The 24,608-nt window shown below is 40.3% G+C and overlaps 1 protein-coding gene across 1 annotated transcript in view; it reads right to left on the reverse strand.

Annotated features, from left to right (window-relative positions):
* Positions 1–24,337, reverse strand: part of ZNRF2 (zinc and ring finger 2) — a 52,199-nt gene extending 27,862 nt beyond the window's left edge. The window contains 2 exon segments of the mRNA XM_079299471.1: positions 23,267–23,753; positions 23,755–24,337. Of these exon segments, the coding sequence (XP_079155597.1) occupies positions 23,267–23,753; positions 23,755–23,988 (721 nt within the window). The 5' untranslated portion in view covers positions 23,989–24,337.
* Positions 24,338–24,608: the final 271 nt, after the last annotated feature.

Consider the following 24,608-nt stretch of genomic DNA (forward strand, 5'->3'; position numbering starts at 1 on the left):
CCAGGAAACCTTTAAGAGGAAAATTTCTAGGTGCTGTAGCTGGCAATACAAATGGCTACTCAGAGAAAGTTTGCCATTTTATGGACATTAGTTTTTTGTTACGGAAGAAAATGTCCCAGTGAAAAAATCACATCTAGTTTTCTACCTTTCATCCTTCCTTATGTTGTCTAAGCCAGAAGAACACAGCACCACCTAGAAAGACTTCTAGAGATGAAAAGAAATAAATAAATACTCCCCTCACTTTGGGACAGAATATGAAATCAAACAGAAATAAGGAACATAATACAAACATTCTAAGCTCTGTCTTTTCTAGAAAACTGAGCCACAGGAAGAACAAATAAGCACTTACTGATTTCAGGTTCATAATACAGTAGGGGTTTCTTCCCCACTTTTGTGCCATAACACTGAAATAAAACTGTGAATTCCTTGAGGGCAGTAAGGGATTTTCTTTTGTATTTTCTGATGTAAATGTCCTAAAGAACTCAGTGGAAAAGGTAGATATATAAAGCAGGGGATTAAAAAAAACTGTTTTAGTTAAGGAGTCCACAGAATAAGTAGAAAATATATATGTTCTGATAATATTTCATCTCCTAAGCAAAAAGTTATGAAAGACAGAATCTTATTACATAAGTTCTTCAGCTGCCCTTATCTTTATAAGCAGAAAAGTTAGATATTCTGTAGCAATCACTGAAAAATACAGTACAGAATAAAGATGAGAAATTGAACAAGACATTTTCTGACTCATAAACAAAGCCTTTATCAACTTCACAACTTTGGATGTCTAATATCAATGTAAAAGTATCACGTGATGATGATTATAATTGACAGCTGCACAGTTTTAGAAAGTGAATGAACACAACCATTAAGAGAGAGAAAAAAACCCCAATTTTAATATCGCTGGCATACCAGAAGCTGAAAATACAGGCAGGAAAGACCTGTGGAAAGATTGATATTAACTTTAAACAGAAAAATGAGAACAGCTGTTATTAGAGGAACAGCCTCTTAAGAGTGGCTTTTCAGATCAATGCAAGCACCCAGCAAAGGGAGAAGGAAAGACCATTTTAGCTCTGTCTGTTTTGCGGGTCAGTGTTATCCCCCATCATCCTGTCATCCACAGGGATCTGTACTCAGATCTAAGCTAAATGAGAGACTGCTCAAGTCTCCATCATCCAGAGTCCTAGAGTACCTGCACTTTCAAACTGACAAGCACATAAACAAGAACAGCTTTTCAAGTGACTTGTAAGCCATTAATTCACTCTTTCACTTCATTACCTGCATTTCAGACACTTCCCATCACAGTTCCATACCACAAGTTTCTCAATGGATTTTGAAGTAGCTGAAGACTGACAAGTGTGAATATAAACTTTGGTTGAGAGCAAGCCTCGGTTTTCCTATAAAAAAGGCTTCACCCACACTCAGAATCCTTTAGCTTTTGGCTTATGATGCTTAAGAAGCACATTTTCAACTAGCAACCAAAAACTCCACCTAACAACGAGACTTTGGACAGAAGACTTTGTTTCCCTTCCACTGGATTTTCCCAATGGTGGGGGGACAGGGGAGAGAACCCAAGAAAACACACTTCTCTTTTTCATGTAGGTGTGATGACTCCCTTCCAAAATCTGACTCAAGGACAAGAAAGGAAAGACTTCTCTCTAATGTCCCTTCATCATCAGATCTTTGGCAAGCAGAGGCAAGAGTAAGATCCCCCTCTAGCCTCATCAGCAGGGTCACATAAGGAATATGGGAAGAAACTAACCTTATCACCATTTCAGAGGCTTCTGTACACAAGTGGGACCACTTTCCACCTGGGTGAAGCCTTGTGGAGCTGAGCTGCTGTCTGAACATGAAGTTCAGCCAGGGTGGACACATTTTTGAGTCCAACTGACTACCTTCTCCAGAAAGCAACTAGCCAGAAAGCACAGCCAGTGGCTCACAGCACAAGCTTATTTTATTTACACTCGGAAGGCAAGATCAACCTGTCTAACTAGCTCACTTATGATGACAAATAACTCAGTGCAGGCCAGCTTGGAAGTCTGAAAACTTTTAAGAAAATGAAATGCCTGAAAACCCTAACTTCAGAAATACCCCATATTCCCATTAATTTTTTCTTCTTAACTCACCTACCACAGTTCAGAGAGGAGAATTCTCTCATTCCCAGTCTCCCCTGAACCTATACATTTGGGTTTTTTTCTTTCTTCTTGAATTTTGCTACTTCCTCAATTTTCTCTTACTGTCTGGAGCAACATTTTTCTCAAACACTCAAAAAAGGTCTTTCCACTCATCATTTCACAATACAATTGGAAGAAGACAGACAGGACAACTATGTTCTGTTGTCAGAAAAAGGCGCTTCTTGAGCGACTGAGTAATTTGGCAAGACCACTACAAATTTTTAAGTGCAAGGAACCAGTTTGTCTACACTCCCCCTGCCCTACTTCACACTGTCAATAAAGTCACTACTTTCAAAAACATACCAGGGTTAAAGAAAATTTTCCATTAGAAATCACATCATTGAAAAGAGAGTGTAGGAAGAGCTGCTCCAAGATCAGAAGAAACAAGTCCTACTTTTTCAAAATGCACAGGCGTAAATATCTTGAAAACTTGTACTGTACAGCACAACAAATCTGACCAAAATTACATGAAGCACGATAACAAGAGAGGAGAGGGTAGCTATACCATGCTGAGAATATATTTAATGACAGCTAAAAGGGAAGAGGTATGATGTGAAAATGGCTGAATAATGATTGACAAGGATGACTAAACTGAACACGTGAAACAGAGCATCTTGTTGGATGCAGAGAAGTCTTCTGAGCAAACTGGCCAAAATGCATAGGAGGTCTTACGGAAAAAATGGGAGAGACAAAGTAAACACTGCACTTGAAACGCAGCAGACAGGAACAAAGGAGCAAGCCCCAGGAGAAGGCAGCATCCTAGAAGACAGCACAGGTAATGATGCTGCTTGAAAGCATGCAGAAGACAAAGTCTCTCGGAGAATCTGAGAACTATTACTCTACTGCACAGACAAGGCGATAATGGAGTCTGCTGTCTACAAAGTTTTTACCAAAGTAAGTGAGGGTAAAAAAAAAAAAAAAAAAGAGGTCCTCACTAAGGCAAAACTTTGTAAAGTCTGATTTAGTAGAAATACTTACCAATAACCTACTTGTTCCTGCAGAAATAGAGGTAGCAGTGACAAAAAAAAAAAAGGGGAAAACCAATCAATGACAAAAAATTCAGCGTACAAAATAAAAAGATTACATCTGGGAAGAATATATGTAAGTAAAATGTTAAATTATTATGTGGGATGTTCCCAGGAGTTTATATATTAATTCTAAACAGAATAATGATTCATTTTTTGACAGCAACATTAAATTATATACCAAAAGTACTTATTATTACATTTATTACTCAGTATAACAGGAAAATTTTACCTATTACAGTTTCAAGAAAGTCAAGAACAAAGGTCTCAAAGCACACTTGTTTTCTTGTGCTTTTCATCTATTTTTTCATCACACATACAATAATTTTAATTACTTAAGCACAACAGCAGATTTTCTTGTGTTATTATATTCTGTATTTCCCCCCTTTATCTCTCCAAAAGAGCAGTCCTCCATAGATGACATCATTTATCAATTCATCAGGAAAACATCTAACCAATGCACTCATTTGCTTCCATTTACTTAAATTGGTAAGAGTTGAGTAAAGAGGGCTGGTTGGTTGGTTATTTAAATTTTTTGGGGGGAGGTTGTTTGGGGATTTTGGGGATGTCTTTCTGTGTTTTTTTTCATTTGGCTTGGTTTTTTTCCAGAGCAGTATGGCTTATGAATAAGAACAGAATATATTAGAAAAGTCTGGCTTAAAAATACTATCAATTGTCAGAATAAAGGAATTTTCTTTAAGGATTAACTTTTTATTTAAAAATACTGACATTCTCTGCTTATCACGAAGCAGCCTTTTGTTTTTAAATAGAAAATTCAGCTAAGAGAAGTTCACTCTACATTGACCCACATAGTCTTCCAACTTGGATAATATTTACCTTAATGTATAGGCTATTGGCCAAACTAGGGTGTTGGATCACAGGAAGCAAGATATTGAAGATAATTAAAAAGAATATTACAAAATACAGACATCCAAAGGTTGAAATTTACATGTTTTATAACCAAAAGTGTACATTAGAATGAGACCATTAAATTTCTCAGTATTAACATCATTTAAGTGTTTAACATGAATAGTGTACAAATGTTGGGAAAATGTGTTTTGGGAAAACGTTGCTGAAGTTTCAAAACCACACATCTATGTAATGCAACCACTAGTTTTGCTGAAGTTCCTATGTCTAAGACAGAACCTCTTAAGAGCATTTGTATTGGGAATGTGCCATTGTGAAGAAAACCTCCAAAATGCCTAATAAGAGGAACAGGAGACACATTATTATTATGTAGACACATGTTCAGAAAAAGACAAACTTTAAAAGTGAAGAAAACCTATTGAGCTACATGCTTTATGAGAGTTTTGTCTATATGTAGTCTTTCACCTCTATTGAGAATACACAGCACCCATAACATACTCTGCAAAATTGTTAAGAACATCCATAAATCCTAAACCAACCAAACTTTCAAATGATGTTACACCACTGCTACCACAGCACCTAAGGCAGAAATGTAATACTTGCTTTTTCATGGCTAAGACATCAGCATTTGAACAAACTGCTCTTATTTTCTGTATCACTTATATTTTAAATGTCCCTTGTAAAGAATGCTACTGAGCTGTCTTTTTTTCTTTTTTGCTGTTTACAACTGCTGCATTGGTCTATCAGTCAAACTGTAGAAAAATTTGATTAGTTACCCATTTTAAACGTGTGCAGAAGAGAAACATCTTGTATACATTAATCAGATCATGCTAATAAGATGCACATATGCAGGCATATACACACACAGAGCACAGACTCTAAATGAATTTCAACAGGGATCTGCAGTTGGAAAAAAACAGACTGAATGACAGTTTGACTTTTCAGTAGTTTGAAAAAAACAACACAATAACTCAAATGTTTTTACTTATCTAATTTCACCTTTCATGTAGGGTGTTATATGCCTTCATTGCTTTACTCATCCATAAGGCTACTGAAGGTAAGAGAACCTACACCTGGCTTTAGAGGCATGGCTTTTTTCTTCACTGTTCAAAGAAAATCAGAGACCTCTCCTTTGATATACATAAGCAACACATGAAAAAAAAATTTAAAAAGGGAGACACTGTCTTGAGTTTGAAAACTGAGATAGTGTGAAACTGCAACAGGCTAACGAATTATATTTTAATAAGAAGAATTGTTGAGATTCGTAGTTTTTGTTTTGTTGTTTGTTTTTTTTTAAAGGGACTAAGGAGCAATCATAATTAGTATTCCTGTTTCAGGAGTGTCCTTATTATATCAGAATCACAGCATGCCAAGAGCTAAAAATATATGCTTGTTCACAAATATGTATTAGTCCCTCTTCCAAAGAGCTTACACTCCAAAATAAACAAGCCAATAGTTACAATGGGAGCAATGTCTCCATTATGAACTCGAGAAATGCAGAAAGAAACCAGTCCTACCTTACACACAAAGTCAAACAAGTCTCCTAAGTCTCCAGCTGTTACCTTATATAAAAATGCCAATTTGCCCACAATGACTGAGACAAGGGTCACAGAAAAAGTAAATCAGCGACATAAATTTGCTCTGCCTTTCTATGTAGCACTGTCTTCTTAACCAGCACCTCACCTAATGAGTTAGCAAGGCTCTACCACAGGTCCCTAAATCCAATGACTCTGTAGTTTAAACATAAATAATACAAATCTCATTGAAAACAAAAAAAGTGTTTTGAAAGAATTAAAAAGCTCTTTAGAACAGTCCTTGATGGCAGCATAAAAAAATGCCAGAGTTTGAGCCTGCACTCCTCGCAACTTATTTACATGTTCATCCCTTCACCTTCCTTCTCTGCTGTATTAGCCAATTTGGAGACTGACAAGACCAAAACAGCAGCTAGAGGGCAAAGCCCAGTAAACTGCATTCAAATAAACCCTTCCATGATAAAAAACTCCAACAGTTAAAAAAAAAAAAACCATGCTAAAAAACTGTGGACTTGCAGAACAAGAGACAAGCTCATGAAAATATGCTCATGAAAACTTGTCCCAAATATGTACTGCATACATACTTTACCAGCAAACAACTCACTTATAGAAAAAATCTTCCACGATATACACAATAAATAACCCAACACCTGGGATTTAATTCTCTTCAGAGAGGCACTAAAAATAATTTTTTAATGTCTCTCACACATTAGATAGCTAAAGCCCTGAGGTAAACTACTTAGGACAACTACTATTACTACTACCCCAATAACAAAACAGTTAGAGAGACAGATTTGTATCTATTTTCCCAAAGTAGCCTTTCATTCTAGGCTGAAATTTATAATTTTCCAAAATACTCTGTGAAGGAAACAATAGCTCTCAGAAGGCACTTTTACTTAAGCACACCATTGCCCGAGCAATAAAGATTTCACACTGCTAAGTGTTCAGGCATTGAATTGTCACACTGTTAATTCTAACACTTAACATAATTTATAGGCATTTTTCTTTTTCAAATTAAATCTCCTTTATCTAAGAGGAGCATTAGTACCTAAAAAATACTTCTGCTTCAGTAGACAGAAGATGTACTTTCAATGTCTTATGAAATAAAAATCCTCATGATGGTCTTGAAGAATAAATCTCTCACACTTAAACTGTTACTAGTTTTCCAAAAGGTTTTTTTCTTCTGGATTTTAGAAGAGGTCAAAGGAGCTGTTTCCCACATGGACACAAGTTTAAATCCACTCCTTTCATTGTGGAAGAAGCCCTCACAAGGCAAGTCCACTGCACAGAGGGGAGTGTAAGAGCAACTGTGATAAATTTCACAGTACAGCCACACACACAATAGTGAGATTAAGTCAGGTGTTAAGTCATGAGCTCTGGTGAAAAGACAGAGTTATTCCAGTTCTTCCATAGCAAATTCTGTATTTAAGACATGAGAAATAAGTCATAGGCACATAAAGGACAGCCTCTGACTCCCGGGTTTGTGAGTTTATCAAGTAATTTTTTTAAAAACTTGCCTTTAACTACCATTTTTGGGAACACTTAGTGAAAGCTCCTAAGGGAAGCCTGGCATTCCTGCCAGTCTCCACTAAAGCATACTCTTCTCTCTATAGGAGGTCTTGCCATACCTGTCCTTTACAGCACTTGTATCAAAGCAGAGATTATTATACCAAGAGATATGCCACTAAGAGAAACCTGTTTTTATTGGGTTTTTCCCTTGAAAAGAAGCAATACTCAATGCATTTCCTGGCTTTAAACAGTGCAAATACCATTTAAACCACTTATGTCTCTTCTTTCCAGAACTGTGTAGACATTGTACCATTGTTCTATTAATCCTGTAACCCACAACAGCAGTTTCTGGTCTGGAAGATCTGTCTGCAGGGCAGTGGGCAAACTACAGAAAACTAATCTCTCTAATTCTTCAGGGAGTTCCTCCAGCTCCAGGCTGCAATATGAGTTAATGCTGAACTTCTGTCAACAGAAGACTTCAGCTTGGTACACTCTCTGTCAGGTACTTTGCCCAGAACATAGTATGACAGACTGAAATTCTGCTCCTTGCTTAAAACAGGTGCTTAGCTAAGACTGCATCAGAATTGTCCAGAAGCTGGCCTAAGAGGAAAAGATAGATGCAGTCGGAAGGGTTACATCAAAAATTTGGGAATACTTTTATACATGAGAATACATTTTTGGGTAGAAGGCAAAAACAAGAAAATTGTCCTTCTTCACTACTGTGTAAATAGGACAATTTTTGTTGACATCAGAGATATTCAAAACAACATTGCAAATTAAACTCTTAATTAAGGAGGGATGTTCACAGCACTTAACAAGAACTACCAGAGGAATAAAAACATTAAAACTCATATGGGTTGCACTAAATCTTGATATAGACTGATCCTGTTACACTGTCACCTAGCTACTCTAGAGCCAGTGACAGTTTCAATGGGTAACAGGTGATCTAGGCTCAGAAAACCAAACCCAGTGTGTGCCAATTCACCGTGTTACTAACCTACAACACAGGTGGGATTAGAACTCCTGCAGTACCTTATTGTTGTTCTTGGCCTGGCCTGGTTTGTCACAAAGCTGAGGGCAGTGCTATCCACAAAATAAAACAGCAAGCCTACTGGAATCAGTTCCAAATATTGAAAGAATAACACAGTATTCTAAGCTATTAGTATTCTGGCAAGAACATGCATGCACAAATCGGAGTCTTTAAAACTAATTTAGATAAAAATTCTGATCTCAAATGTATTAATATGGACAACTACAAAGCTGCCTTATTTTTAATAGACAAATGGCTTGTATACAAGCAGTTCATAAAAGATACAGGAACATCTAAAGTGCCAGTTATGACAACTTGTATTATCAATTCCTATTCCCTCAGGGACAGTTTTACAGAGAGAAACAAAATTAATCCAGGAAAGAAAAACCCTTATAAAACTACCAACTTGCACAGGCTAATCTCTTAAAGTAGTTTTTAAATTTATTTAATATAAATGTACATGGTGGGTTCCATTTCCAACCAGGCAAATACAAATAGCATTTCACTTACTGTCCAATCACTGTATGTGTCTGTAACTATTCAGGGAAAAAACTGTTCTTATACCAAACCTAAGAAATCTGAATACCAAGGAAATAACTTCCAGAATGTGACTTCAATAAAAACTCAGGACTTACAAATAAAACTGTGTTATATATCGTCTCTAAAATGAAGCAGGATTAAGAGAAGGGGAAAAAAATAACAATAAATAATAACTGAAAGGTAGAATGCAGCCCTGGAAATCACCCAACAACTTGCCACAGTTCCCAGATATATGGCAGACGTCCAATCTAAACAAAGCAGAGTTACCCATAACTTAGGGACAAGTGATATGGAAACACATCTTTTCCAAAACACTAAGGAAACTCTAACATTAATTTTGTTTAATGATGGATTTCCATTTTTTCATTTAGAACAGACATTCCAGCAACTGAAATAGCAAAACCATTTTATTTTCTTTTCTTACTGAAATTCACCTTATCTCTTCCAGTAGGGAGTACAAGAAATGCACATGGGTTCATTTTTTATTTGTTTAGTAGCAAAATGAATAAAATTGCCAATGTTCTTACAGAACCTGGTGTAATGATATAGTAGTATACCAAAAGGTCTTCAGCATAAAAATGAATTCATATTTACTTAAGATTTCTACCCCTAAGGCAAATCCTGCAAGACTCTGCTAAAAAGATGACAGCAAGTAGGGAAAAAGCAAATACTGTCTTAAATAAACTGCACGTAACAATGTAAAAAAATATTCAAACCACATAGCTCTCGGCAGCAGGGTCATAAAAAGAAAGGGAAAAGGTCACTGAAGTATTTACAAAACTTGTTTTCACACAGGAATCAATGTATTACTGTGTTTTCCATCTTGGCTTTGAAAGCCATTAAGTGAAATTAATTATTCACATTTTGTTATTTTTCTTCCAAACACAAGATAGATCTTGTCTTGTTACCTCAGCATTACTGGATACAAAGCTACCCCTTTTCAAAATATTTCAGGATACTACCTTGTAGATTTTATCCTCTTGTCAAGAAAAACTAATATTATTTCTAAAGGTTAATCTTTTAGTGAACCTCCTACTGCTCAAGGCATCTTTCTAATACTAACTCAAAACATATCAGAGGTTTCTCCAGGTTTTTAAACATTTAAGGTCAAATACTTTAATTCTCTCTTTTTAAAACACTGGTGTCACAGAGCACCAAACAGTGTGAGAACAGCAAGAATCTGCATAATTTGCTTTTTCTTTTCTACTTCCACATACTGTGAGGAACCAAGCAGGGAAGTCCAGTTGAAACCACAAGCCTAACAAAACTTTCAGCAGAAAATGAGAACTAGCTCCAGAAAGTCCTTAAACCACGTGAAAAAACAAACAACAGAGGTGAAACAAAGAATAGGGAAGCTGATGGTTTAGCAATGTTTTGGAAAGCTGTGACAGAAACAAACCTATTTTTTAAGATAAAAGTGAACAAGCAGATAAATTTCTGATTTAAAAAAAGAAAATAACTGCAGGTCTGTGAGTCAAACTTGTAAAGAACAGCACAGAGCCTTCTAGGGAAGTGCATTTGGTCTGCCCCCACGGCTGTCAAAGCCCGTTCCCGAGCACTGGGGCAAGTGAGGGTCTGTGACGAGCTCCCGGTGTTTCAGAGAGCACAGGCGGCGCAGCCGGGCCGGGCCGTGTCTCACCTGGCGCAGCCGGGCCGGGCCGGGCTGTGTCTCACCTGGCGCAGCCGGGCCGGGCCGGGCCGGGCCGTGTCTCACCTGGCGCAGCTGGGCCGGGCCGGGCCGGGCCGTGTCTCACCTGGCGCAGCCGGGCCGGGCCGTGTCTCACCTGGCGCAGCCGGGCCGGGCCGTGTCTCACCTGGCGCAGCCGGGCCGGCCCCGCCTGCGCTGCGCTGTCCAGGCGCGGGTGCTGAACCGCCGCTGCCGCCGCACCCGCCCGGGCGCTGCCCCCGCCTCTCCTCCGCCTCCACGGGGCGGGAATCACCCCACACCACGCACCCTGCACCGACAGCCTTTCCGTCACCCTGTTACTAAGTGCAGTTAGCCAAATACCACAAGAATGACACCAACATATTAACGCATGAGGTCTGTCTTCTGCGGCCATGCCAGGATCAAGCTCTTGAAAGCTTTTACTCTTGGCCTCAGGCTGAGATTCGTGGCTTAAAGGCACGAAGATAAAAATTTCAGTTTGTGTATCAGGATGATGAGATATATGCAAGTGTAAGAAAACCCTGAAATTCTCTATTTATACAGCACGAGTGCCAATTTGTATAAACAGTCACAGTGGTACTTTTGTCTGTGTTATGGAAACGCGTTCTTTTACAGCCCAAACAGCTGCTTTTAGTTTTAAAGAATAATTGCTCCTGCTTTCTTGTTTATACAAGCAGCAGCGGTTTCAAGTTTACTACCTAACACAAACAGTAACACCAGATAACTCAATGTACAAGCCTTTTCAATGAATTCTTTTATCAATCTATCCTCCTGAATCTCACTAGGCACACAGCCACTGACAGAAACAAACAACTTACATTTTCAAAGACAGTTACTTTATTATTAAATGTTGTCTTCATTACCACCCTGGTCCTTTTTTGTCAGACACATCCAGCAAATTGGAGCTTTCTACAAGCCTAATTCAAACTAAGAGGCTATAAAAATTGAGAGGTAGTAAGTGCAATAAATGTCCTTTCAGTTACATTTCAAGGCTATATATGCATCATTGAAATTGTAGCTAATAGCTAGCAAGAGTCAAGTACAATTAGAGAAGAAAAAAAGAGCCTTTATGATTGTAATGAGAAAAGAACTAACTTTAAAAAATGCATTAATTGCAAATTTCTGCATTCAAAATCAGAAATCAGTTGCAAAACAGTAAGAGTAATTGGCTTATTGGGAATTTTTCCAATGGTAAAATTAGTTGTCAAAATAAAATACCAGAGAAATTAGACGATTTTCTACTAAGAAATTAAGAAAGAATAAGCATCATCCGCATGGAATGAGCTAAACCCAGCTGATCCCATATTCCAGTGCTGGTAGGAACCCCAAAGTCTCTTCACGTGCTATGAACATCAGAGACTTTTGCCCATACATCACTCATTAGAATTAAATCTGTCCTTACAAGCTCTTTGGCATGAATTTTTTGGAGAAAAGTCACTGTATGCATAATAGCCTAAATATGATAATGAATTTTTTTTAAATGATGAATTATTTTCCAAAACACTCTGTGAGAAAGGAAAAAGCAATATTTAAGTATTGCTTACAACAACAACAACAACTGACTGAAATAGCTGGCAAAGTATCTTTCCTCTGTATTTACTTTTCTGTGTACAAGTAATTGTGGTGATATTTGTAATCCTCAGTCAGAGGGTTGAGTTGCCATAGTATTCACTGACTTTTAGAGTTAGGAAAGCACCATTAAAATTTGCTTACAAATTATGAGTTTCTGCAGAGGGCTACAAATCTAACAATTTAAGATCATGAATACTGAGACTGCAGAAAGAGCTCATTCCCCTTCAGCAGAGAAAGAAATCCTTGTCAGCTACAGATGACAATTCCTGACAAATGGGATTATGCCCTTCAAGGTAGATTTGTGAGCAAACAAAAAGTTCTGCACGAGCAAGACTCACTGACTGGAGTAAAGATACCCTCACAGTGTTTTAGCTGTACCAATAGCTTGAAAACATTGTACCCAGTACATTTATCATCATTGCCTGAAGGACCATAAGGCTTAGTATGTTACACAGAAACTACAGGAGGGAAAAGAAAAGAAAAATGAGGTCCTATCTTGAGGCTTTTCTTCCTTTCCTATTTCTATCTGAAATTTCACGTCTGAAATCAAATACAAGTGTGTAATTCTGTAAATTTATAAGTCCTTAAGGCATAAACAGAAAACCAATAGGATTAGAATTTAATATGTTGACATTTAAATTCCAGGCTATAGTGCCTTGTGCTAAATGTACAGACAATTTACATGGTTAGCCCTTTGAGGAGCAAGTTTAATCCATTTTAACTTATATGTGCTTCAAAACACTGCTAACAAAAAGCAAAATTTACATCACAATTTTCAAGTTTGGGGAAATGCAAGACAGAAAATTTGAAATTCAAGAAAACAGCTATGAATAGATATCCTAAAATAAATAATCAAAATAGCCTCTTCTCTTTGATACAGAACCAATTATCTATTTCAGAAGGTCTCTCTTTAGTATTATTCCTCCATTAATACTACTGATAACAAAATTGCTAGATAAAACTTTGATATTAAAGTTGAAAAATCCAAATTACATATAATACCCTAAATTGTCTTTTAAAAAAAATGAAACAAGTCAAACTCAAACACTGATCTTTTTTTTAAATGTATTTTTAAAATCCAGCTAAGTCAGTATTTCTGCATATTTATTTTTGTTTTCAGTAGCACTACAGTTACTAATAAAGGTGTTGCAAGCAAGATGACTCATCCACACAGAAAACAGCAACAGGGCAGTGAAAAGGAAGAAAAAAGGAGAGGTTCTCAATAAGTGACACAGAGCTTTAAAAGATTAGAAAATAACAGTATCAGTACTCATATCCTTGCATCCTGACTCCCTCTAAGTAAGAATGCAATGAACACCACCATTCCATACAGGCCTTTCTTTCTCTCATGCTTACAAATGTGCCATCCTTGCCAGGTGATTTCTTCTGAGGTTAACATTTCCTGGGGTGCTTACATTTTTCATTAATTTTAATTCTGCATCTTTGAGAATAGTGCTGGGCCAGCAACATGTTGAATACAAACATCTGTTTTTAAACATATTTCAAAGAATGTTTGCACACTACAGCTAAGTTTTAGGCTGCTATGGGACATAGCTACTTAACACCCCAGAGATAGTACAAATCTGAGATAGAGCAATGATAAAAAACTCTAGGAGTCCCTAGAGGTGCATCTCATAATCAGTATTTTGCAGCACTTTAGAGAATACAGGGGTATTGGCAAGCTCTAGTTTTGACCACTGGCTAAATAATTCTTTTTAAAACTTGCATATATTTGCCCTTTAAACTTGTTTGTTTAAGCATCAGAGCAAAAGATTTCAAGGACTTTTGTTGTGGTCCTTGCTTTTAGAATAACAAACATTAGTTTTTGCTATTTCTTTCAACTCCTGGCAAAAATTAAACTCTGAATAGTTTTATCAATGCTATGTATTTCTTGCCTTGTATTTGTTGTAACATGGCAGCCTTTCTCTGCAACTTGTTTACTGGCTAGTCAATCCCTAAAAGAGAATCTACAATGGCCAGAATTTAAAAATTAGAATGCTTTTGAAAATCACCCCATGACCTCAGATTCCATGACCACATAAATCTGTGTGGATAGGACCAATCTCAACATTGCTGTCAGTCTAAGCTCACTTCAGAGAGCTTAATTCCAGATCACTTTTCACAAATTAATGGATTGCTCCAACATATTAAATAATTGTAATCATCCAAGCTTACAATGCTTTTAAACATTTCTTCTAAACAAAGCTCTAAAGCAGAATGTACAACCATTAAATACAAGTAAAAGGTTGGTTGCCTGCACACCTCTAGAGAAGTCACATCTACCAGCCCAGCCCACTAGGAGAAACTATTGCCCTCCAGCTCCATCAGTTCATCATTTCCTCTGACTTCATCAGCTGAACACAAGTATGTGCTTTATGACTGGAGCGGCCAAGCGGAGACACAAAGAAAATGACCTGGGTCGAACACGTCATCCATTCCCCACCCTCACACAATGTAAAACACATTATTTGCATTAGTTTCCTTATCCCTTTGTTAGCAGCAAAACTAATCCCACATTTCCAAGGAACATTTCCTCCACTCCCTAGTTTTAAGCTGTCACTGGATCTCGATCTTATCAAGTGCATGAAAACCAGTTTATTTTGGTACACAGTTTATTATTCTAGCAATGGCATCTGTATTTTCTCCAAACCAGAAGCTATTTCAGTACTGTACTTTATTTCAATTGTATTTTCAACATTTCATTTTTCCACATCCATGATTATGAAAAAGTTCAGTATCATGTGCCTTTGATATGGTTATCACTTACACAACACACAAATTCACAGATACAGCACACTGGGATATCAACTAATCCAACAGTCGAGCTGTAGCAAACATGCATTACTCCTCAATTAATTTTAATTGTATTTCAGTCCTTAAGAAGTGAGCCAATGCCTGTACACTTGTCATTTGCTGTCTTAATATTAGAGATCTAGAATGCAAATGTTAGGACAGCTGAATCAGATATTCAAAGAGTGTTTCTTTGATAGCGTGCAGCCCTTTTCCATATGGAATTTCATGCTGTTTTCATCCATGTGCTGTTTTAGCAGATCATTTCTCTTTAGCCAGCAACAGCTTTATGGCATTACTGCATGGGTGGACCAGGTATCTTATTTCTGTACAGAGCACTTTAAAAACATACAAACTGTTTTACAATAATGCTTCATTATTTTGGAATTGCAATTTGTTCATAGATTGCTAAAGCTTTAACAAAAAATCAGGTCATCTTTACTCTGCTTTGTACTCAGGCAGCCAATCTACTTGTCATTCATTGAGCAATACTCCCAATATAAAAATATAAAAAGTATCTGTCCAAACTGATCAGACTGCCTCTAACAATTATATCCAGATGGCTAAAAGAGTGAAAAAATACTGTAAAAGCTTGAACACTCAAACCAGCTATAATTTACAATGAAGTTTGAAAAAAATCACAACACTGAAAAATCAGAAGGAAAGTTGCATAGGTAACCCTGTATTTGGGCACTTCACACCTGAATTCAGTCATACCATCTTTTAGAAAACTTCATCACCATCAGCTCTGAAGATGAACCATGATTATCCAATATAAGACATTACAGGAGCCCTGATCCACTCATTCGCAGGCAAACTATGCCTTCCAATACTCAGAACACAGGTGTGTGATTTTAAACTCATTCTTCCTAAAGGACAACAACAACAACAGAAGAAAATGGACAGCAAAGAAAGCAAAGCAGTTAATGACCACAGAGAGCCACATTTTTCTACTGTCACTGTTCTTTACGTTCTGGAGATTGTCCACCATTAATTCTCTGAAATTTTCTTGGTAGAGCCACAGCATTCATTTTCTTGAGAAAAGCACAATTCTTTATTCCCAAACTGGAACTTTTATTCACATTCACACTGAAGAATAAAGGAGCGATAATCTTGGTTCTACAGTAAGTAAAACTTCTGACAGCTGCAGGAAATCAGGATTCAAAATAACATGATTTTCAGGGAACTATCTAAGACTCTTGACAGGATAACTATCTAGTTTGTAAGTTTTCTAAAAGACTATAATCAGATTAGTCCAGATTTTGTTATTAAAAAAATTAAGATTCTCAAAATACTGCTTATGTGTTCAGGCAATCTGTGGAAAACATCTCTGAGCAGTCTCTTCTTCTGCTGTACATAGAAAACTTCATGTCTGTGCATGCTATGACAGTTTTTATTTTAGCAGTACAGAACAATGTATTTAGGTTACACTCAGTACAATTCAGCAAGAATATATTCTTCCATTTTCTGTCAAATTCAACACTCAAAGACCTCAAAATGCACCTTTATTTTAATAAGACATGGGATCCTCCCCTTTCTGCATTGAGTCCTGTAAGTGCCTAAATTATATTTCAACTCAAGAAATTGCATATATACCTACACTTTAGGGAAAATAAATTCCAGTAGAGTCATAACTAAGCTTCATTCTTTACCAGAGAATAACCTTTATGAAATATGCTAGTGTTGGTATAAAAATACTGTAATTTACTAGTATTGACAGTATTCCAGATGCTCAAGTAACCTCCCATATCTAAAAACTCCACCTTCAATTTTTAAAACCGTAGTGAAAATGCAGTATAAATCAATCTGACATAAGGACTAATTATGGGAGCCCAACTAGGAAGTGTTTTGGAATACCACTAGTTTTAAAAGCCATTTACAGTTAGAATGTTACTAAATAATTGCTTTGTATAAATGACACTTTGTATGGAAAGCCAAACAAATCGTAACAGCTTGCTTCTCCTCACCATTCTTCTTAGGTGAATTTATTATAAGTTACTAGAAGACACGCAAAGTGCATGCCAGATGAGAACTCTGTATTTATAGCACACTAAGTCAGTCAGCAAACAGAATCTACTAAAAATATCCCCAATGGTATGCAGCACACCCACCCTTTGGGGACTGTGCACAGGCTGTGGTGGTCTGGTTCTGAGACAGAGCAGACTAGCAAGGAAACACCCAGTTAGGTCAGCTCCTGACAAGACAACCAAGAGTGATAGAGTCAAATCCCACACAACACTTGGAATTCTGCTTGGCAGGCAGACACCTTGAGCCCTGTGAGACTTTCCTACGTGCTTCCTGATCTCTCCAGGTCAATACTATTCAATTTCCATGCAGAAAATAGAAGCATGTCCTGAGTGAAAGGCAGAACCAGTCTCATTCATTCTATAGTTTACCCTCCCATTTTTGTAAGCACCAGGAATTTTGAAGACTACCAACAACAGAGGTCAAAAACCTCTGAATGCACACTGAGATATCCTCATGAAAGTCACAATGATCATCTACAAAGGAAAGGTGGTCTTGGGAACATAGGCACTTGTCTAGGGAATATCTATCCAGATAGTAGTAAACAAAAAACACTCTCCTAGATGCTTAAGATATGCAATTCTGGTTTTACTCAAGAAGCTGTGGTTTTATACAAATTGTTTTCTTTTGATTGAAAAGATGCTCCAAAACAGAAACTTGGAGCACTCAAGGATTTCTCACTTTCTTTTCACAGGTTAAACATCTGCAAGAACAACATGCTTCATTACCAGAGTAAATGAGCACAATCTGTCAAAATGACCATACACTTCTCCTGAAACTAATTAAGGCATTCATGGGCAGTAGACACACTGTACAAAAATCTTGAAAATAAAATAAAATTCCTTGCATGCAAATAGCAAGGAAAACCTACCCTAAAACTTTCATGTTATTCAAAACTTTAAAGTTTCCTGCAAGGCTAAGAGAGCAATTCAAGAAGATTTGCATGATGAAGTTTTCCATGAGCAGCTGGCAAGAACCGGGGAGAACTTACCCAAACAGATGAACAGGCAACGTGTTTTAAAAATAGTTTTTAATTTCTAGCAGTGACAAAAGGCTTTCTTTATGAGACAAAGAAATTACTTGGGAGACTGTTGGAGACTAGTCTGCAATTATATGACAGAACATGAGGAGAGACACTGTCAGAATATCAGGGTTGCATAGGCATTCAGAAGACATTAAATAAGAGGAAGGCCTTTGAACTGGCACTGCAAAGATTCAGTCAGGTACTATCACTACCTTGGTAGCCAAAAGAAATATTTGTATATGCCATTACAATTAGGCTGTTTCCTCTTCTTCAGACGGTTAACTATTTACATTTCTCCTGCAAATGGCAGTGCTGCCATTTTTTATTATTTGGCTTCTCCTAAACCCTTCTATTTACCAAGCAGCAAGAGGGGAAAAAAAGAAAAAAGGCTTCAAAAAAAAAGAAGCTTTTCAAAGATCCCCTATCACTCACCTCAGTATTTACTACACTGCCCCAAGCTATTCATCACCACAGAGACTGGTCTCCAACTGAAGAAAATGGAAGATGACTCCCAGGGACTTCATGAGCACCACCCAAAGACAAATAGTTCTTCTCTTAACTCACTTTGTCCAAACACTTAACATTTGAGACTATAAGCACTCTCTTGACTGAGCTGGAGCAGGTGGCTGGTGGTGTGAACTTTTTGCTACTTTTTCTTATTCCCTCCTCAGGAGGGTTTACACCTTTGCTACCAAATGAGGAACTGTACATTGCCCACTGAATGTATGCAGGAACAGAGCATCCCCAACTAAACACCAGAACAGTGGGACCCTGCAAAGGGACTGGATTGCTCAAACTCACCAGCCAGAACAGACCTTCTAGAGCTCATTATCAATAGACTTATCCTTGGACTGCTCTCCTAGCACAATGCATTTCTCAATCTGTATTTTGGCAAAGGAGATGCTAACGTATTTACAAAACCCCCATATCTTCAGAGACTGCAAAAGTGACTTCTCTCTCTCTTTGGAGTCAACTCATTGATATAACTGAACATATCTATCTCCCTTGTCCCCACCAGCCCAACAGTCCTGTTGCAAGGCACACTTCCCAACCTTTCTTCCAATTAAGGGGGCAAACACCTCAGAGTGCCCCTTTGGCTGGCAAAATGGGAGCAGCATTAAGTCTGAAGTGTTTCAGAGTTTCACAATTTCTCAAAGCAACAGTATTTGTGTCATACTGGAAGAGAAGGACAAGGAAGTGACCAAAAAACATTTGAACCTCAAAAATACATCCAAATATGTAATATAACTGAACAGATCTGATGGGAAACAAAACAAGATGTGGCCTTCTAGGCAGTTTGAGGGACATAAAAACCTCTTCTGAGAATTCACATCATTCTTCTACGTTATCTGCTTTCCCACAATCCAGCTAGGAATTCAGGTTATAACCTGAGGCTTTCATAAACTTTCTTTTATAGAATGAAGAATTCATTCATTACTTCTATTATTATTACAAACAGATGCCACTATAATATACCTACAAGGGTCTACCCATCCTGTGTATGTATATTCAGCAGCTGGTGATAAATTTTGCCCTGTAAAGTACTTAATGAAAGAAGTCTGATCATTATTTGGCTTAAGAAGAATGTAACAAACTTCCTTCTCCTAATAAAGTTGAACAGATGCAACTTAATCTCCAAATCATTACTCCCAATCTTGACAGAAGCATGCAGCTTTAACAGCTGTATCTGCAAGACTATATATTTAAAAATATACCTGTAAAAACATCATATAAAATTCTGTATGACCATATACAACACAAACTGAAATTCTGTAAAATAACCTGTACAGTCTCTGCTCAATCATCTTAAAAGAACAACTGATGTGAAAATTTTAAAACTTCAGTATGTTTGAGTTTCTGCTATCTTCAGCTCTCTGAGAGACTCCCTAAGAGACTCTTAATTACAAAACAAAACAAAGAAGAGTTTAATGGCGTTATTGTCTTATAACAACATTCCCAAATTAGAACACCAGAAGGATACTTATACTAGGTATTTTTGCCAAGAATTCTCCCAGTTATGACCACCCAGAAACAGGAACATAAACATGAAGAGGGTTCTGAGGAGCTGTCAACACTTTAAGTGATGGAAGTAACACATCAGCAATTACCCAATGCAAAAAACATCCCAAAAGTCCATTTTTAGTTGAACCAATTGCATCACTGACAAAAACAAACTATATTGCAATTACAGTGGTAGCTTTGCTGCAACGCTGACAAGTATGTAATCTCTAAAAACACCGTAGAAAAACTAATGTGAATCTGGCCCCATGGTCCTCAGGGCCAACTCTTCTACACATAACAGAAGGTAAGAATATTTACTTTGGGGCTGGAGGAGAGGGGAAGTCCCATTCACTGAGGAACAGAGCAGGGAAACTACTAGTCAAAAATTCCCGATAAGTGTTATCACCTTAAAGGAAGCTGGAACTTGGCACTGTGTTGCAAGAAAGCTCTTGAATGTCACGCACAGGTTTGGCCTCTCTGGGAGTGCCGTAAGTTCTTATGGAATTTGGGTCTCACTCTACTTAACGCCCTAAGCCTACTTCAGGCATGCTCACAGCACAAAGTTAAACACACACATATATTTCTTTCTTTTGTGAGACCAAGGACCTGGTTATTGAGTGAACTGAACTCCCCCTGAGATGAGACAAAGCTACACAGCAGTATTTACTCTACTACATGTTGCTCATAAAAGTGCCTTAGCCTGAGGTCAGATGGGAACACGAGCCCTTCAGAGTCAGGAAGGGCTGTTAGTACTACAGTTCCTACAAAAGGAACATAGGCAATAACTGAACATACTTCCCAATACATTAACATAATTTTTATACTCTCATTCAAATGGTGCACTAACCAGCTTAGTATAGATTTAAGCATGTTACATCAGAGGGTTAATATTTATACATTTCTTCAGCATGCAAAACAGCTCAGTAAAAGTGACAATGGAGTGTAATTCACTAATGGCAAATTAATTACAGTAATTTAACAAGTGCAACACCCACGTGTCACTGACTGACGAAGTCAAGCAGTATGCCTAAAAACATAAATAGCAGGAGATTCACTTCAACTTACAGAAGGTATTCTCGTTCTTTTTTATTTTAATTTTCACAGAATTGCTATGCTAATCCTCACAATTAATTTTGGCAGTTTTCAGGATAAAAAGAAATAATTCAGCTAATTTGCAAGTTACAAAACAAGGGAGGGGACTTCAGGCATGCTCAAGAAACACAAGATAAATGCCAGATACCACACCTAGACAAGCTTGAGCTAGTTACCATCAGGACAAAAAAAATGCTTCAAGTTATTTTTCAGAATGCTGATGCTATTAATGTATGATCTCCGGTTGTGCTACCTTTTCCAAGCATGTAGTTATTGTAAGGAATCAAGAAAACACAAAGCATGCAACTAGAAAAGGATGACAACACTGAGTGGGATGTGGAGTAAGGCATCATTAACATCACAAAATATTTAAATTGAAATAAAGAATAATGCTTCAAGTGAGGCCTTCTTCACAGGTGTTGCAGTATTATAATGAAGCAGTTATTCATCTCACCAAGATACACTGTCTTTATGTGGTCACAAGATAGTCATTAATCTATTTGCTTCTTTACTAAAAATCTTACTGTATCTTGAACTTGCCAGTTATACTCCTAACACATGGCAGCCCTTATTTTTTATTAGTGAGTAGATGAAGACACTGTACCCCTCCTAGCATTTCTCCTGCACTGGTAAAAGCAACAAGCTTTACACCACACCAAGAACAAAATACAGTGTAGTAAAGCAATTGAAAAATTATTACATGGTATAGAAAAGTAAGATCAAATTCAGAATTATTCTGAAGAGACCTTCCTGCATCTGAACATAGCTTCCTGTATACAGGTTATTAATCCTCATCACTTAGTTTACATTTAATCCACTCCCTCCTGGCACCAAGCAAGTTACAGTAAAGTGTTTAATCAAGGAAGGGGAAAAAAAAGTTTCACCTTTGAGAGAAACTGGGTACAACATTCCAGTGATTCCCTTGTGCTTAGCACAAGCTGTACAATACTCCATGATATCCCATCCTCTCATCACTAGAAGAAACACACGCACCTTCTTCCCCCTCAAGGTACTCTGATGGTGCAATGAGCATCCTTGCAACAAAGCACTCCTGTCGAGCAGCTTGGTACTATGAAAATACTTACGTTTTCTTTCTTAGAGGAAAATATTATTTTATTAGTATAGGGTTTGACAGCTTTCTGTTAATGTTAAACCACCGGGACGAGGCAGTTTCAGACATAGGAAGTAACAGCTATGCTGTCTTGAGGTCACCATGCCAGAGGCGGCAGGCCATGTGACAGAAACCTCGTGTACCCTGCGAGGGTCAGGCTGCACACAGCTCTGCTTTGGATAAAGCTGGGTAAAATACAGACAACAGGAAAGCCAACCTGCTACAAATAGCATTCACAAATGGATTAGTAAGAATACAGAAAGCATAGAAATTTTACACTAGCCTCTTTTTTCCCCCATTAAAAAAAAAAAAAAGCTTTTAGGTATTAAGTTTATATAGGTTCATATATATTTATCTTTATTTATATAAATACATATGTATGTAGTAAAAATATCAGTTGAAGAATACACCCATTAAAAATAAAACTTGTGCACTGTTTGACCTATATGAACAGTCTCTAGAAAGAGCAGTGCTTAAAGGAGTCAGCAACTTTGAACGCAGCTGCCAACAGACAAGATGATTTTCAACTTCAAGGTAAAAGAATGCAGGCAGTAAAACGCTCGTCCTATCCAGCCCAATTAATCTCGGTAACGCAAGACTGATTAAAAAAAAAAAAAAAAAAAAAAAAAAAAAAGCTACAACGTGCTCCACGTTTAATGTGCTTCTCGAAGGGCCACAGCTTCCTGGTTATTTCAGTTTAGCCGAGCGCTCCTCCTGCCTGAGGAGCACATTGCCCATCCTCAGGGCACGGTACCGGAGCTGCCAGCCCGTGCTCGGATGCTGTCCGGCTCTGCCCGCCTCTCACACTGTGCCTTAACAAAGAAACTTACTTCAACTTCTGCTTTTCTCTACCGACTGTCTGAACAGAGATCCCGAGAACTTAGAGAGAGGAACAAGCATCAGCCACACATTAATCAGTGACTAAAGAGGGGTTTGGGCCGATTTTAGAATAAACGGCGGAGACACATGATCCAATTAAATTCTAATTATGTAAGTAGTAGGCAAGAGTATTTACACAGGCACTGATTACAGCTATTAGAGTCTAAAGTCGCCGGCCGGAGAGGCTCCGCTTCCTCCCCGCCGCCGGGCTCGTTTCATTTTTAACCTCCCTTTACAGACAATAGGAGACGCCGGCCGAGAGCCCCGTCTCCAAACCCGGACGCCAGCCTGGAGCAGCCGCAGCTCTCCCCGCAGCGATGATTCATTACCCGTCCCACCTCGGAGCCGGGGAAAGACCCTCCCCCCCACCCCATCCCACCGCCCGCACCCCCGGGAGAGGCAGCGAAACCCTCCCGCCCCGCCAGCGCCCCTTACCTCCGAACAGGTGCGGCGAGAGGTGCGCGGGCAGCGAGCCGATCACCAGCCGGGGCCCGCCGGAGGAGCCGGAGCCGCCGCCGCCCCCCGCGGGCCGCTCCCGGCCGCCCTCCTCCGGGGTGCTGCTGACCGAGTCCTGCGAGCCGTAGGGGCCGCTGCTGTGGGGGATGTTGAAGGCGGACTGCGCCGCCCGGGCCCCGGAGGCCGTGGCGCCCCCCAGGGATCTGCTCCGGGGCGCCGAGCCCGCGGCACTGGCCGCCGCCGTCGCTCCTCCGGCCGCCGCGGCCGCCGCGCCGCCGGCAGCAGCGTGAGGCGCGGCCGCCAGGTGCGCGTAGCGCCCGCCGCCGCCGGCCGAGCGCCCGCCGGTCCCGTTAGCGCCGCCGCTGCTGCTGCTGCTCGAGGAAGGCAGGTCCCCGCCCGAGTACGCCCGGGTGCGGCCATTGGCGGCGGTGGGGCTGCTCTGCTTCGCGCCCATGGTCCCGCCGCCGCCTGGCGCTGCCCGGTGCCCTTCGCCGCCGCCGCCGCCTTCCCCGCGGCGCTCGGGGGTGCTGGCAGTCCGGCCCCGGCGGGGGCGATCCGAGGCGCGGGTCGCGCCGGGGAGTGGGGAGAGGGGGACGGGTGGTTCGGTGGGTCGGTGTGGAGAAGGGAGAGCCGCCCGCCGGGATCCGGCTCAGCTGGCGGCCCCGGCGCGGCCGCTGCTGGCGGGTCTGGGGCGCCACCATGAGCTGCTCGGGACGGTGCTGGCTCCCGCCGCGCGGCCGCTCGGCCCCGCCGCCGCTGCTGCTGCTGCTGCCGTGCCCGCCGCCGCGACCGCCACCGCCATCCTCCTCCTCGTCCGCCGCCGCTGAGCCCTGTGCCGGGCACCGGCGGCAGCAGCGCCGCCGAGGCCGCTCTCTCGCCCGCGGCGCGCCGTGCCCGTGCCGAGGAGGCGGGAGAGGGCGGTCGCCCCGGCGCAGCCGCTCCTCTACCGTGTCGCCATGCTGGGGGCGGCACCAGCGGGCGGGATGGGGAGCGGTTACGGCGGGCGGGGGCCGCCGCCTCGCCTTCCCCCGCGCGCCCAGCGGGAGACCGGCCCCCGGCGGCGGCAGCGCAACGGGCCGGGCCCGGCGGCTCGCCCCGCCTCCCGCGCCGCTCCGCCCGCAAGGTGCGGACAGCGCCAGGTGAGCCCCGCGTGCCGCCGGCCGCGCCCGCCTCGGGGAGGGAGCGTTCCCCCACACACGGACACACACACGCAGAGCTCGCCGTCCCCTCGCCCGCCCGCCGGGGCAGCGGCAGGAGCCGCACCGCCGCTGGCAGAAGGCGAGCGACCCCTGTGTCCGGAGCCCGGCAGGTGGAGGAGAGC

Source organism: Erithacus rubecula (assembly GCF_903797595.1).
Source record: "Erithacus rubecula genome assembly, chromosome: 3".
NCBI classification, from domain to species: Eukaryota; Metazoa; Chordata; class Aves; order Passeriformes; family Muscicapidae; genus Erithacus; species Erithacus rubecula.